We start from the raw sequence: 14,788 nt of genomic DNA, 5'->3' as shown, positions 1-14,788 counted from the left end.
TCTTAAACTCCTCCACAGGACAGAAAAAAAGTATTTCTCATCTTCGTTGATTCCTTGACCTTTCTGCTAATTACTGCTAAACTAAAATTACTGACTGTGCAAGTTGTACAAAAGTAATACAATAGCTACAGTTCATGATTAGCCAAACATTTCCTATTAATAGCTGTAAAGTGATTTTATATTCTTCTGTGAAAGAGTAATTAGCTTTATGTATAATTGCACTGAAGAACACAGATAAGGATGGTCATACTAGACAGAACAATGGTCCATCTAGCCCAGCGTCCTGCCTCCCAAGTGGCCAATGTCAGATGCTTCAGAGGGAACGAACAGAACAGATAATCAAATAATCCATCCTCTGTCACCCATTCTCAGCTTCTGGCAAACAGAGGCAAGGGACACTTCAGAGTATGGTTTGCATCCCTGCCTATCCTGGCTAATATCCCTCCAAGGGAGCTGCCTTCCAGAACTTCTTTTTTGAACCCTCTTACACTCAGGGCCTTCAAAACATCCCTTTAGCAAAGAATTCCACACGTTGACTGTCGGTTGTATGGTTCTCTCAGATTGTATGAAATTATACAAATTTAATGATAGGCCCCTAAGTGAGGTGTGGCTACAAATCACTAGTCACAGCATTTCTGCAGTTTCTAATACTGTAATTAGTGCAGTTGTACTACTGCTAGAGTAACCTGAGAGCAGTATTATCATTGAATCATAGAACACTAGAACTGGAAGGGACCTTGAGAGGTCATCAAGTCCAGCTCCCTGCCCTCATGGCAGGACTAAGATCCATCCAGACCATCCTTGATAGATGCCTAGACGTTATGTGTAACTATGAAGCACATCACCAACTTTGGAATGTAACAAGAACATGAAGTTTGATATGGATGTTCAGATAAACTTAGATAAGTTAGTTATGAGTCTTCATGTGCACAAAACCAATGAAGCATTAACAGAAGTGATCAATGGTGAAGCCAAAGTCTGGGTGACAGTTGAAGGATTTATTAAAACTATTGCTTTACTGCGGCTCTATGTATTATATTTTCTATACACTCAAAAAGTTTTAAATGAAGTGTAATTAAAAGGTACACATCTATCAATGTGTCACAAATACTTTCCTTACACAGATTTGATAGTACTTGTATTACATCAAAATCAAGAAAACATTCCCAGTACGCAGTTATTTTAAGAGTGAATGGAAAAGGGAAATTCCTTGTCCCATCATAAGCAGACAAAATTAAATGAACCTGCCACCAAGTCCCAACCAAGCGAGAATCATGCATCATAGCTAAAAAACACAACATATGGAAATTCAGTGTTAATAAAATTAATTTCAAACAAGCAAGCTAAGTGATTGACTTACAGGATCAGCTGGTGCAATGTTAGAATCAAATTGGGTCAGAGTTTGTGAGCTTGAAGAGCGTTCACTAAATGTCTCCCACTGCTAAACAGACAGAGGAGAGACAAGTCAGCATGATCAGAAAGATGAGTAAAAGATCACTAGAGAAGAAATTTAGCACAGTAGTTCAGAGGTTGCACTGGAGGGCGTTTTGTGGATCATACTGGCTTAACGTAGAACAAACAATATACAGTAAGAATATTTCACAGCTTCAATATGGCATTACTATGCAACCGAAAATATTTCTTCTCTCAAGTTCTGATCAGAACTGTGTGCACCGCACTGAAAATGTAGATATGCACACAATATTAAAGTTTTACGTAAAAAACATCGACACTGTTGATATACATAAAACAGAGAAATGGTTAAGAATCAGATTCTGTAAAAACAGAAGTGGTGCCACATCTTGTACATATTCATAAGTATAAATACTATGCTGAGGTTTCTCCTATTTACACAGTGGCAAAGTCAAGCCGATGTTTACAACTTTTACTTTTTACGGTACTCACAAAAAAGTCAGATAAAACTCTACACTGAGCATGGGAATAGTGTAATTAAAACAATACAGCTTGGCTTGCCAGTGAAAGTTTTGAGAAATGATTCTATTCTGAATGAGACCCCTTTTTTCCCCCATAGGTATGTAAGTCTTATAACTGAAACAATGCAAGGGATTACTGAGTTAAAACCAGTGTTCCCTGTAAGATAAGCACTTGGGTGGCTGCCCAGGAGAGATTCAGGTGCCTCCCAGCTGATTAGCAGAACACCCACAGCCAGGAGCCTATGTTTCTACTGGTGTGCACATCCCCATATGCCTTGGCGCATATAATAAAATGCATTCTGCCCACGGATGGAAAAAATAGAGGGAACTCTGGTTAAAAACACACTTGGGCTTATTAACCAACATCAAGTCAACCTCTGATCAGCTCTACAAGAGATGGGCCATGCTAAATTACAAAAGATAAATGCCAAACAAGGTCCTCATGCTTGGAAAAAAAAATACAGCTGCAATCAGAGCAAAGTCGAACTATTCTTTGCAAGATTTCTGAATGTGTTACAAGTCTTGTAATTAGTAGAATGGTGAATAAATATTAGTCAAACAATGTCAAACAAACATTGAATCAGAAGCTTTTGGGGATAAAAGTAAAAAGTAAAAATTTCTCTTACAAAATTGTGTTTCACTATCAGTACTGAAATCATAGTCCACTCTCCAATTCCTACAAAATTCCTTCCAATTCCTAATGGAACATTAACAGAACATACAGAAAAGAAAATAATATTTAAGGAGTTGAGCCATCCCTACTCATGCATTGCCCAACACTAAGCCATATTCTAGGCATTTTCACACTGAGCTACTTGCAACTTGAAGCGTGGACAATATTTACAGTGGCATATGAGTGCCAAGTTCCTGTGTAAGACAACCCACTTTAAAAGTGCATCAAGTAAAACAGGAACAAGCCAGCCTTATTCTGAAATAAATGTATAAACATTAATAGATTCAGAAATGGCTCTTTTTAAACAGACATTCCTGAATAACTTCACATATAGACTCTTATATGCCAAACTTCAAGCTTTCAATTTATAGGAATGATCCATTTGAGACAGTTAGCTAGTATTTTACAAGCAGCTAATACTCAAAATGTGTGTTACAACCTAAAGCAGTGCTGCTTCTTCATCACTTAAGGTACAAAGCAAGTATTGTATTAGCACTAATATTTGGCAAGATGAATCACAAAAGTCATATGTTAGAGTGCTTATCTTATTATACTTCTAGAAAAAACACACCGTATGACATTCTTGGATCTCAGCTCCTGCATGTCAGGCAGGCAGAAACTCCTTAAGATATTAATTTATTTTTAATACCTAAGAAGAGAAAAATATGCCTATTCCAATGAGAAGTGGAAATACGCTCAGTTAATACAACTTGTTCAAAGCACAAATTCCATGTGCAACACCACCACTATATAGAGCTTTTGGATATTTCAAATTGCACGCATTCCAAATAGAACCTCTAAGAACCTTTTCATCTAGAGTACAGAAAAAGACCTCAAAAGGAGGGGAATGCAGTAGTAATGGGAAAAACACTCGCAGTACAATAGACACAATAAGGTGGAAAGCCCTCTCCAAGTTTTGATGATGGAAGAGTCCACAACCTTATGAAACATGTAGAAGGCAGGCTACCAATACCTGAAAGTCAGAGTCACTATCACCAAAAATATGCATCTTTATATAATACCTGAGTTCACATGTACCAAGTGGCTCAAAAACAGAATTTATATTCATAACAAAGCTGATACATGAAGATCCTGATTCTAGCAGCTTCTCAAAACACTGCAAAAGAGATCTTTAAATGATCTATTTAAGACTTATTTATAAACAGACTGAAAAGGGCAGCCAAATTAATGTAGCTAGAACACTAAGGCCTTATCTACATTGGGACACTCAAGAAAGTTAATCCAAATTAAATAATGGTGGGAATCTAAAGTGGATTAAACCTCAAACTCTTTTTAAAACTCAGATTCAAGGTAGCCTTAATTTGGGTTGGTTCAGTTTCTGAATAAAGCCAAACCATATCAAGGCCACTAATTCTGAAAGATTTCTCACATGAGTTTAATGCAGTTTAACTAATGCACACCTTTGTGTAACTTTCAATAACCTTTAAGAGTGTGTCCCTGTGCAGACAAATCCTTTTGCATCACACTGAAAATATTTTCCCACTCATTACTACTGTTCCTTGCTGCAGATGGGTTCTGAAACCATGAAAGGCCTTTAGATTTTACTTTTAAGACACCATACCTATGAACTCTAAACTGGGCAGGGGCCAGCCTGTCCAAGAAAGAGCGCCTATGGTGGTATAGGATGAGGTATTCTAGCTTAGAGAGGTAACTGCTGGCAGAACGTCAGTCTTACAGAACTGGCTTTGGCTCCATGCAGTTGAGTTAAGAAGCACACTTGTCTCATCAGTCCGGGGCTATTCAGATAAAAGTTTTGTACATCCTGAACTCTGACTCTGCCAGGCCACTTGCTTCCATAGGCACTAACTGAAGAGCATATAGGAACCTTCCCATCACCCCCAACCAAATATTTATATTTATATATTACCTGCTAGTCTAGTCTAGTAATTAAATTTCTTCTAGTCTAAACAGAAGAAATTTAATAATTTCCTATTTATGTGAAAGGAAGAACTTAACCTTCTGTGTTTTCCATTAAAAGAAAGTCTGATGTACCACTTCCTGATCCAGAACCCACTCAATGAGGATTTACCAGGATTGCCATCAGTCCATAAGAGCATTCCTTTGCTACATGGCAATGCAGAATGTCTTATGAAGAACTCACTCATATCCACACCTTAGTGGTCCAGAAAATATGACCTAGTATTTTCTCTACACATCTTGAGGAGAAAAATGGGACTAGAAGACAGTAGATGAAACACCTGATAAATTGGTCTGTTTGTTAATTGCCTCTGAAGCATCCAGCATCAGTTACTATCAGAACAAAAGGATACTGATCAAGAGGAAACACTAGTGTGACCCAGTATGGCCTTTCTACAATTGTGCATTCAATTGTTTAAACTAGAACCACATATTAACAGGTCCCCAAACATCTTTGATCTCAGCTTTAGAAAATATCTCCTGTTATATAAATACGTATCTCAAAGAACTGGATGGGACCTTGAGAGTCCAGTCCCCTGCCCTGTCAGCAAGACCTGATTTTTTTTTTTTTTAAATCTAGCTGCCCCAGACCCCTAATGGTCTTTTTCCCCCCATGCTGCACCAGCAAAAATACCCAGAATGCATGGGGCTGAGGGAACCGTGGGATAGGTTTCCACAATGCACTATTGCAACATTTGATGTTCGGCGATTGAGTGTGGCAGCAGTAGGTCAAATTTGTGGAGAGACTGGGGTAAGGTGAGGATATTCAAATCTGAGTTTATAAAACCCAGCATTATGAAATCAATTTTAATAAATTTGAATTTATCTCAGGATAGATGTAGCCTGAAGGACACAAATACTGTTGGCAGCTGAATGCAATGAAGACTGGGAACAGCAGCTGAAATGGGGGACCTGCCTTCTGCACGATCAAAGAAAAGCCAACTAAAAAGTTTCAAAGAAGCAACAGTTAGAGTTAAGGTTTAAGAAATAGGGAAATATTTTACAATTCTAAACACTTTAAAAGGACTTGGGAGTTCACCACAAATTCCTACAGAAGAAATATTTAGGAGTGAAAATTTTGCAGATGGTATCTTTCGAGAAGTATAATTACCTTGATGTTAAATATTTAAAATTAATTGATATTATCTCATTTATTTTATCTATGCAGCCTAAGAAATAAGGAACTGAAAGTTTAGTATAATTACTTGTACCCTTTAACCTGAGTATTTTCCCAAACCCTAGTAAGGTGGTAAATTGAGATTTTCATTGCATCAGTAGGGAGATCCATCCACAGGCCACTTCAGGTGAACAAAATTATTATCTAAAACAGAAGTAATTTTGGATTGTGGAACAACTGTATTAGTTGCGAGGTTGCGTATACGAAACCGTTACAGGTTATTTCTTCTTGTTTGTTCTCCACATCATAACATACCAATTCCCTGAACTAGTTGTTGGATTGCCAAATTGCCATGAAGTCTATTACACCATTTTTTTAAATTGTAACTACAGGTACTGTATCTTGGGAATATAGCATTACAACACACAATGGCATAGTCTTATGACCTTCCTAATTCTAACAAAATAATTCACCTGTGCCCATTAACTTTCAAAAAACCAAGTTACACTACAGAGGCATAAGTTAGCATTTGCTGGACACAGGGTAGGAAATCCAGAGAGCATTTAATCATGAATTCTCTCTTTTGGATGCACTGTATGTAGATGCAGGTACATTTACCTTACAGTGAAACGTTATTTGTGAACGTTATTTCCAGTAATATATATTTACAAAGTAGGAGTTGATTTTTTCCTCTTTCAGATGAACCTAAGCATCCCCCTGGGTCCCAAAAGCTGACATTTCAGGGCACTACAAAACATTTGTTTTCTTCAGCCAAAATTTCACATATGTGGAACACTGAGTTCAAACATTACTTGGTCTGAAATAGGAAAAGATTATATTTAAATTAAGATATTCTTGTTTGATATGATATATGATAGAGAAAGTGATGCTCTTGCAGCTTTCCTTGTAATGATTTTCCCTTGTGGGCACAATCATGGAACAAGAATATTCTTATTAGCAAGAAATCATACCCTAAAGTTAGGCTCCTAACTTCACTTTTATATCCACTTCAACAGTTTTCAGAAGAACTGAGCACCCATTGCAGAACTTCTGAAATATTCCAGAGAAATAGACCTCCTGTTGAACATCGCTGAAGTCATTGGGAGTGGGGGAATAGATGGGAGCTTCACAAAAATTCAAGCCACTTACTAGGTGCCTAAATTGGAGTATGGAAAATAACTTTAAAGAGCAACTTCATTTTTTAAAGAAAATCAAACTAAAATGATACAGTGAAACGTACATAAAATCCTACTCTTTTACCTGATGGAATGTTTGCACAGAAAGCAAACTTTTAAGAACTTGGGTTGCTGAAATACAAACAGTTAGAACATATGCCCTGTTAAAGCCTGATGCATATAAATATTTTACACTGGTTATTTTTAGTGCACTTGATTGAAATCAACTGCCTAATGTATAACTGCTTTGAATTGTCTTGCAAAGTTTTCAGGCAATGTCTTTCACTAGTGCTACCATATGTTTTTGGGAATTACATCTTTCTGGGTTGGCTACTCATTTCAGAATTATAAAATATCTGCACTAAAAATGGCTCTATATTTATGATTTCTCAAGTGTCAGGTACAATAATTCTGCTATAGAATAGTCTGCAGTTCATTATACAACTAATTTACTAAAGGTACCTCTCTCAAACTTTGTGATACTTCACATTTTGAAAGTGAAGGCAATAAACAAATTCTGGTCTCAAAATGTACTACTCACACTGAACTCTCGCTCTTCTTCCTGTTCTGTTTGCAAAAACTATTGCCTACTGAAATCAGTTTTCCTGCAGTTGGCACCTTATGGACACTGCAAATAGAAGATCTTGGGCAGAGAATCAGATAATTAAGCACCCAAGAACCTTGGGCATATATAGAAGCAATCCTGGAGAGCTCCCTGACAAATAACTTACATTCAGTAAAATATGTGGCCAGCTGAATGAGCTTGATTCATCTGCATATCTGTTTATTTCTCTTTACTGTATCTCTAGCTCCTAACGTCTTCCCCTTTCAGAATATACAATTGAGCACCAACCTCATTCCCAGAATCTCATCTGTTAACAGCTAGAGACACTATCAAATGGAGCAGCTTTAAAACAAAACAAAACAAAACAAAAACAAAAACAAAAACATACCCAACACCCACAAACAACCCAAAACCCAGCTTTTCGTCATTTCAGTTGGTTTCATACTGATGAACCACTATAAACTCAACTTCCTTTCAATGAGTGGAGGCAAGGCAGCTTTTCTCCTTTATCTTAATACCTCTAATCCTGGAAGACAAAAGGAGAAGGGAACTTCCAGTAGACCTTAACTTTTACCTCTCCTTTTTTTATCCAACTTTCAAGAACAGTGAAAGGAACACCGATGAAAAGCTTACTCTACAAGAGACAAATGAAATGCTTTGTGGCTCTACTGCAAGTGTACTATTCCTCAGTATCTCTTTATATGTTAGACCAGGGTTTCCCAAACTTTATGTAGTAGGGACCCAGTTTTTTTCAGTACCTTTCTGCAGCCCAAAAATATAAACATATATTAAAAAAGAAAGAAGAATACATACATTTTCACTGTTTATTATTTATTCACAATAATAATAGTACATAGCAATAATCTGTATATTTTCTAAGAACCGGTAACTCTCTCCCCTCCCCCCCCCGCCGCCAAGGACTGGTACTGAGTCGTGGACCACACTTTGGGAAACACGGCATTAGACTATAGGTCCCATTATTTTTGTACTCTTCTGTGATAATCAGTATTGCCAACACTTTTTCTAGTGTTTCTATACAGAAGGAATATAAAAAAGCCTACATCATTTTTTTGTTATTGCTAAATCACCTAGGAACACCAGTCTTGGATTGTATGGACCTCACTGGGAGGCACTGCTGAACCAGTAACTTTCCTCGCACCAAAGAATTTATGATGTAGTATAAAATATTAAATGGCTCTAAGAATTAGTTGCTTTATACCCTGTCTCTTAGGTCAGATTGTCAGATCTGCAGAAGCAGGCTGACTCTTCAAGCCCATCTTGATAAAAGATTATGAAGACGATACTGAAGCGCATGAACAGGGTAAATTGCTATCACTGGTGACGTACCAAAAACTGAAATCAAAAGAGTTGTGCAAGACTTGTCTCACATGGCTTAACCAGAAATTCTCTTGATGCTGCTTTGTTATCCTGTTAAGTACTAGGGGTACATAATAGAAAAATGGAACTCAGAAAGGGAAAAACACCTCAAACATTAGCAGCAGTAGCTCTAATTTCAAATATAATTTGTGATCCTGAACTACTACCCCCCACCACATATGGGGATGAATATGGATCTTTATTCAGCTGTTAAGAATCTTAAATTAAAGTTTTAACTTAAGTCCACCATTAATGAGTATGGCCCTATCAAATCATGGCCATGATTGTGAAATCTGGTCTTTTATCATCCTTATCACAGGGGGGGTGGGGAGGAGAGAAACAGTGTATCTCAATTGGTGAGGGGGGGGGGGGGGGGAAAGGGGCATGACCCAAAAGACAATGCGGAGGGCACATAGTTATTTGAGGGGTGTCATGGTATTGACCCTCTTTCTCCTGCACTGCCTTCAGAGGTGGGCAACCTGAAAGTGCCCACTGTTGGCCAGGAGCCAGCAGCAGCATGTCATCCTTACTTCTGTGCTTCTGCCCTCAGGGTCAAGTGGCCGAAGAGTAGTGTCTACTGCCTGAGGGCCCCAACTATGCAGGCAGACACACAGAAGTAAGAGTGGCAATACCATCATTATTTCTGAGCTGCTGTGGACAGCAGCTTTGACTTCAGAGCTCAACTCTCAAACATCAGCCACAACTCTCCAGCTGCCCAGCTCCAAAGGCAGCACTGCCACCAGCAAGAGTGCATAATTAAATAGCGGCAGTACTCCAACCCCTCACAAGAACTTTAGGACAATTCCCCATGTCTCCTTTTTGAGTCAGGATCCCTACTATGAAAACACTGAAATTTGCAATTTAAATAGCTGAAATAATGAAATTTATGCTTTTAAAAAGTAAATTAGTCTTTTACTAACCTCACTGCTCTGATTCAGTTCTGGCCAGGTCTGGTTTAGTGATGGCATTGATGGAGATTTGCTTGGCGGTGCTTCTGCTGGAGAGCTGGAATAACCTACCTCACCAGACTGATCCCCAACTTCTGAAACGACAGGAACCACTATAAATCAAAACAAACGTTTTATCAATCTCTATTTGTTGAAAAACTTCCAGTACTTCATGGAAAATGTAGACTATGCCTACACCGCAGACCTCATAAACACCACAGCTGTACCACGATACGTCTCCTGTGTAACTGCCCTACACCAACTGGGGAGAGTGATTCTGCACACACAATTAAACCACACCCAATAAGAGGTACCATTGTTGGTGAAAAAGCATCTCCCCAGGCATAGTGCTGTCCACACTGGTGCTTCTGACAGTGAAACTAATGTCAGTCAGGGCTGTGTTTGTCACACTTCCGACTGACATAAGTTTTGCCAACAAAAGTACAAGTGCAGACGACGCCTCAGTTATCTTTCATTCTGCAGCCGTCAGTCTTTTTTCTTCTTCTTTTTTTTTTGTGTGTGTGTCTTTTAGGCACCTAGATGAAACCATCTCCATCCGCACTTTCAGTTGGTTCTTTTAAAAATAGTGCTGTCTTTGATACACATATTAAAAATGCTCGACATGTACTATGTCAACATTCGTGAGGAAGTAAAGTAATACTCCCATTTTACAAATAAGTGATTTGCCCAAGCAACTGCTGACAGGCAGCTTCCACTCTGAATTCCCATGCACCAACTATCAGGTAATATTGCCTCTCCCAGGATCCTCCTGAAAAAGTAGAACTTAAAGCATTATTCAGCATCTTACTGCGGACTATCCATGAGTGATACATAACTGAGGCTAAACCTTCCCAAATGTTGCACCACTGGGGGAGGGGTCGAAGTGCAGAAATGGCCTCTGTCCAAAATAGGTTGGAAACAAAAGGGCTGGAGAAGCTCTTGTCCCCCAACAGTCTCAGGGCTACAGTGGGTGCAGGGGAAGGGAGCAAGAGGGGGAGAGTTTCATAGCAGAAGAGACCGAGTGGTGGTGTAGCTGCAAGGGAAGGGGTTAAATAGGATAGGGCCATGGGGGGGATGGGGTAAGGGTGTCAGGCTCACAGCTCTGGCCAGGGCTCAGAGCTCCACAGTGGTTCCAGCCAGGAACGAGTGCCTAATTCTGGCAGGGTCAAGCACTCAGCAACACTGTACAGGCCTAACTGAATTCTCAGACCCCATCACAGCTGATTCCATGGTGGGAGAGGCTGAGCTCTCAGTATGCCCCTGCTCTGGCTGGGGCCATAGAGGCTCCAAGAGCAGAAAGCAGGGACAGACCTGGGTGGGAAGAGGCAAGACATCTGCCAGACGAGGTGGGGTCAGGAAACAGCCTCTCCAGTGGAGAAGCTCTACATATTCCCTTGCTAGTAATCCGAACAGTAAGGACAATTCTGGTAAATTAAAAACATCATAACATTTTCTAAGCTTTCAGGTGTCAGCTCTTTAAATTTAGTCTCCAGAGCCAGGATTTCTGGGTAGTATGTTAACACAGTGATGGCAGAAGTTTGTCAGTAGGGATTTCTGTTTCCTGGTGGTGGTCACTCCATAACAAGTGGGACGTCTTCATATTAACCCTCCTAGCTGTGATTATGTCGATGGCTGATCAGCCTGATTCTGGAGCCACAGGTCTTATCACAGAAGGAGCAGGTGTTGGTAGCTGTTGGATGGATATGGAGGCAGCTTTTGCTGCTCTTTTCTTCTCCTCCATCTCTCCTCATCTGCACTACAGTGGGACCTCTCAAATTGTGCCACTCACTCACAGATTACCCTTCTCCACTGTGAACAATGTTGGGCAAAGTTCTCCCAAGTGTTGACTCTAATGTTGCACTTTTTCCATGTGCACCTTCAGCATGTTCCAAAAAATCGCTTCCTCTAGCCCCCAATGCTCCTCCATCCTTCCTTCAACTCTGAAAACAGAATCTGTTTTGGGAGGCACTGATCAGACATCTGGACCACATGACCAGTCCTACAAAGTTTCTGGTGAATGATGATGGCTTCAATGCTGGTCATGTTGGACTCTTCCAGGATGCTAGTGTTCATGTGCCTATCCTCCCAACATCTAGAATTCTCCTCGGGCAGCACTGATATTGTTCAAATGCCTTCAAACGACTCCTGTATGCTGTTCAAATTTCACATGTGCACAGTAGCATTGGAACAACCACTGCAAAGTATACAAGAAGCTTCATTTTGGCTTAGATGTCTCGGTTCTCAAAGACCTGTTGTCTCAAGTGGGCGAAAGCAGCACTGGCACGGCTCACACAATGCTGTATTTCTGCATTAATGTTGACTTGAGTGTTTCCCATGCCTTGGTAGTCATCTTTCTGCTTCATGTTTTCCAGCAATTCTCCACCAACTTCAGTAGAAGGTGCATGAGATTGTCTCACTGCGAGGGTTGGAGGAGCACCTTGGGTTTTTAGATGCTCACTGTGAGGCCGAGAGTCTCATATGCTTCAACGAAGGTGCTTAAAATGGTCTGAAGGGCTGCGAGAGAAAGACCAGCAACCATGCTGTCATCCACATACTGGAGTTCCATGATCGAGGCTGTGGAGGTCTTGCTTTTAGCTCTCAGTCTTCTGTGATTGAAAAGCTTCCTATTCATTCCACAGGCAAGCTTCCAGAATGGCGTGAAGATTGTCATCTATGAGGAAAGGGTCATAGCTATGAAGATGCAGAACAGTGCTGGGGCAATGATGCAGTCTTGTTTGAGTCCCGTTTTGACTTCAAAGTGGCTGCTTTGGGATCTGTTGTTGCTCAATACTGTGGCAGTCATGTTGTCATGAAGCAGCCTCAAGATGCTAATGAATTTTTTGGGGTAGTCAATCTCTGAAAGGATGGTCCACAAGGTGCTATGATTGACTGAGTCAACTGCTTTGGTCAGGTCGATGAAACTCACGTATAAGGCTTGGTTTTGTTCACAACATTTTTCTTGCAGTTTCTGGGCAGCGTAGATCATGTTCGCTGTTCTTCACACTGGGATTCTGGAGAATTTCTTCAGAATATGGCAGGATCAGCATGAAAGGATTTGAGATACGATTTTCCCTGCCGTTGCCAGGAAGATGATACCACAATAGTTTCCACAGTCTGACCTGTCACCCTTCTTGAAGAGACTGATGATCCGTGTATCTCTGAAATCTTGCAGCATCTGTTACGTGTCCCAGATCTTGAGAATCAGGAGGTGAAGATGTTTGTGGCGCTCTGGCCCATCTTCTCTGAAGATTTCAGTGGGGATTCCATCTAGTCTGTTGCCTTGTTACACTTCATTGCTTTGATGGCAACTTGGATCTCATTCAGAGTAGGAAGTGTTAGGAATCTCATGTTGGCTGCAGCCTTCATTCGCCTTTACTGCCATTATAGCATTACCCTTGCTATCTTCCTCCTGTTCTGCTGTTTAGGACTTTTAGGATCCTTCTTCATCTGGACCCTCTTGCCTGAATGTGCTGCCATGGGTGGTCCTACAGGGAGTATGAGACTCTACCGCGTCACTCAGTCGAACTTCACTGGAACACACAAGCTCACTTACCACAACAAGGTGATGATCTGGAAAGTGAGTTCCTGGTGGTATAACTTAATGAGCAATCTGATAGTTAAGAGGACACACATTACACCATTGAGACAAATTTCAAATCCCCCGATAGCAAACCCTTTGGTTTAAAGGCCAAGACTCTGAAGTGCTCTAAAATCTGCACACACATCCAGATCAGTGGTACTGCCAACAAAATTAGCACTGAAAAGGGAAGATAAGAGTCTAGTAAAAGGCAACAACAGGCTAATGTAATTTCAGGACATATCTACACTAGAAAATTAAGTCAACTTGAAGTAGGATGCTTTACAGCTACTGCAGTAATTAAACAGCCTGAGTTTACACTCTGTTACTCTGTTGGCAGTGTACATCTTCACCAAGTGTGCTTTGAGTGACTTAAGTGGGGCATTGACAGTTTGTGCTGTAATCCCTGTGCTGATGTAACTCCAGCTTTCACAACTGGCAACAGAAGCAACACAGTGTCTACACGGACGCATCAACTGACATAACCACATCAACCTTAGCACTGTATCTCAATAGGAGGAACACTGTCATGTACATGCTTAGGCTCTATCCACACTATGCAGCTTTTAGCAACCCAGCCATGTTGCTAAAAGTCAGGCATTGCAGCTGCTCTACTGGCTACTTTGCTGACAAAATACTTCCACTGTCAACGAGCAACATTAGTTTGATCAGCAGCTGAGTATCCCTGACAACAAAACGCTGTTCACACTAGCACTTGATGGCGGCGAAACTTCTGTCTTTCGTGGGGTACCATTTAAAAACCCCTGAATGAAAAGTTGTATCATTCAATTGCCAGTGTAGACACAGCCTGACACAAAATTATTCCATGCTTCAGAGCTGAGTGAAGCCCCAGCTGTCTTCATTACCCTCTGAAGTGGAATGCAGTCCTGGAGGTCCCTCTGATTTCCCTTGCTAACATCATCCAGCTGATATACTCTTTATACACCATCAGTAAACACCTACCACCATCTTTCCAGTCCCTGCAGCACTGTTGTGGGTGTGGAAGGGGCAGGAGGAAGGCAAAACTGGTATCTGAACAGCCCTGGGTATTTTGAGGTTTCTCCATGTCCTTAACAGGCTGCCCAACCAAAACTGTCCCCCTGCTTCACTAAGACCAATTCCACAAAATCATTAGGGAAATTCACCACCCAAAACTTTAACAGAGATGTTTAACTGGCAGTGCCATGTACACTCTCACAATACACACTTGAAAATCAGAAAATAAAGATCCCCACCGTTTCCAGTCCCACAACTGTCCTTCTGAGTGATTCTCCAACCAATTAACAGACATCAGAGGAGTACCTTCTTCATAATATGATTCACGTGGGCTAAATACACAAATCTCTGCTTTCATTTAAAATATAATCACACAATTCTAGGAGCTATCGCTTTAGAAACTCTAAACATCACAAGATTTATAGCAAGACAAACTCACAGGAATTACCAATTTTTTTTTTCCTCCCCCACTTTGCTTGAAGATTTCTA

General features: G+C 40.4%; 1 protein-coding gene across 7 annotated transcripts in view; it reads right to left on the bottom strand.

Moving 5' to 3' along the window:
• The window catches only part of REPS1 (RALBP1 associated Eps domain containing 1), a 79,254-nt gene that overhangs the window by 30,460 nt on the left and 34,006 nt on the right, over positions 1-14,788 (bottom strand). For 3 of the 7 annotated variants that reach the window (XM_074990470.1, XM_074990467.1, XM_074990466.1), the window contains exons 9-10: positions 9,700-9,839; positions 1,361-1,441 (exon numbers count right to left, since the gene is read on the bottom strand). In XM_074990470.1, the coding sequence (XP_074846571.1) occupies positions 1,361-1,441; positions 9,700-9,839 (221 nt within the window). The remainder of the gene's footprint in view (positions 1-1,360; positions 1,442-9,699; positions 9,840-14,788) is intronic. The other 4 variants (XM_074990469.1, XM_074990468.1, XM_074990471.1 and 1 more) reach the window with 3 other exon arrangements.

Source organism: Carettochelys insculpta, chromosome 3 (assembly GCF_033958435.1).
Source record: "Carettochelys insculpta isolate YL-2023 chromosome 3, ASM3395843v1, whole genome shotgun sequence".
NCBI lineage: Eukaryota > Metazoa > Chordata > Testudines > Carettochelyidae > Carettochelys > Carettochelys insculpta.
Note: the sequence above shows the minus strand (reverse complement) of the source record. Positions and strands in the feature narration are given on the sequence as shown.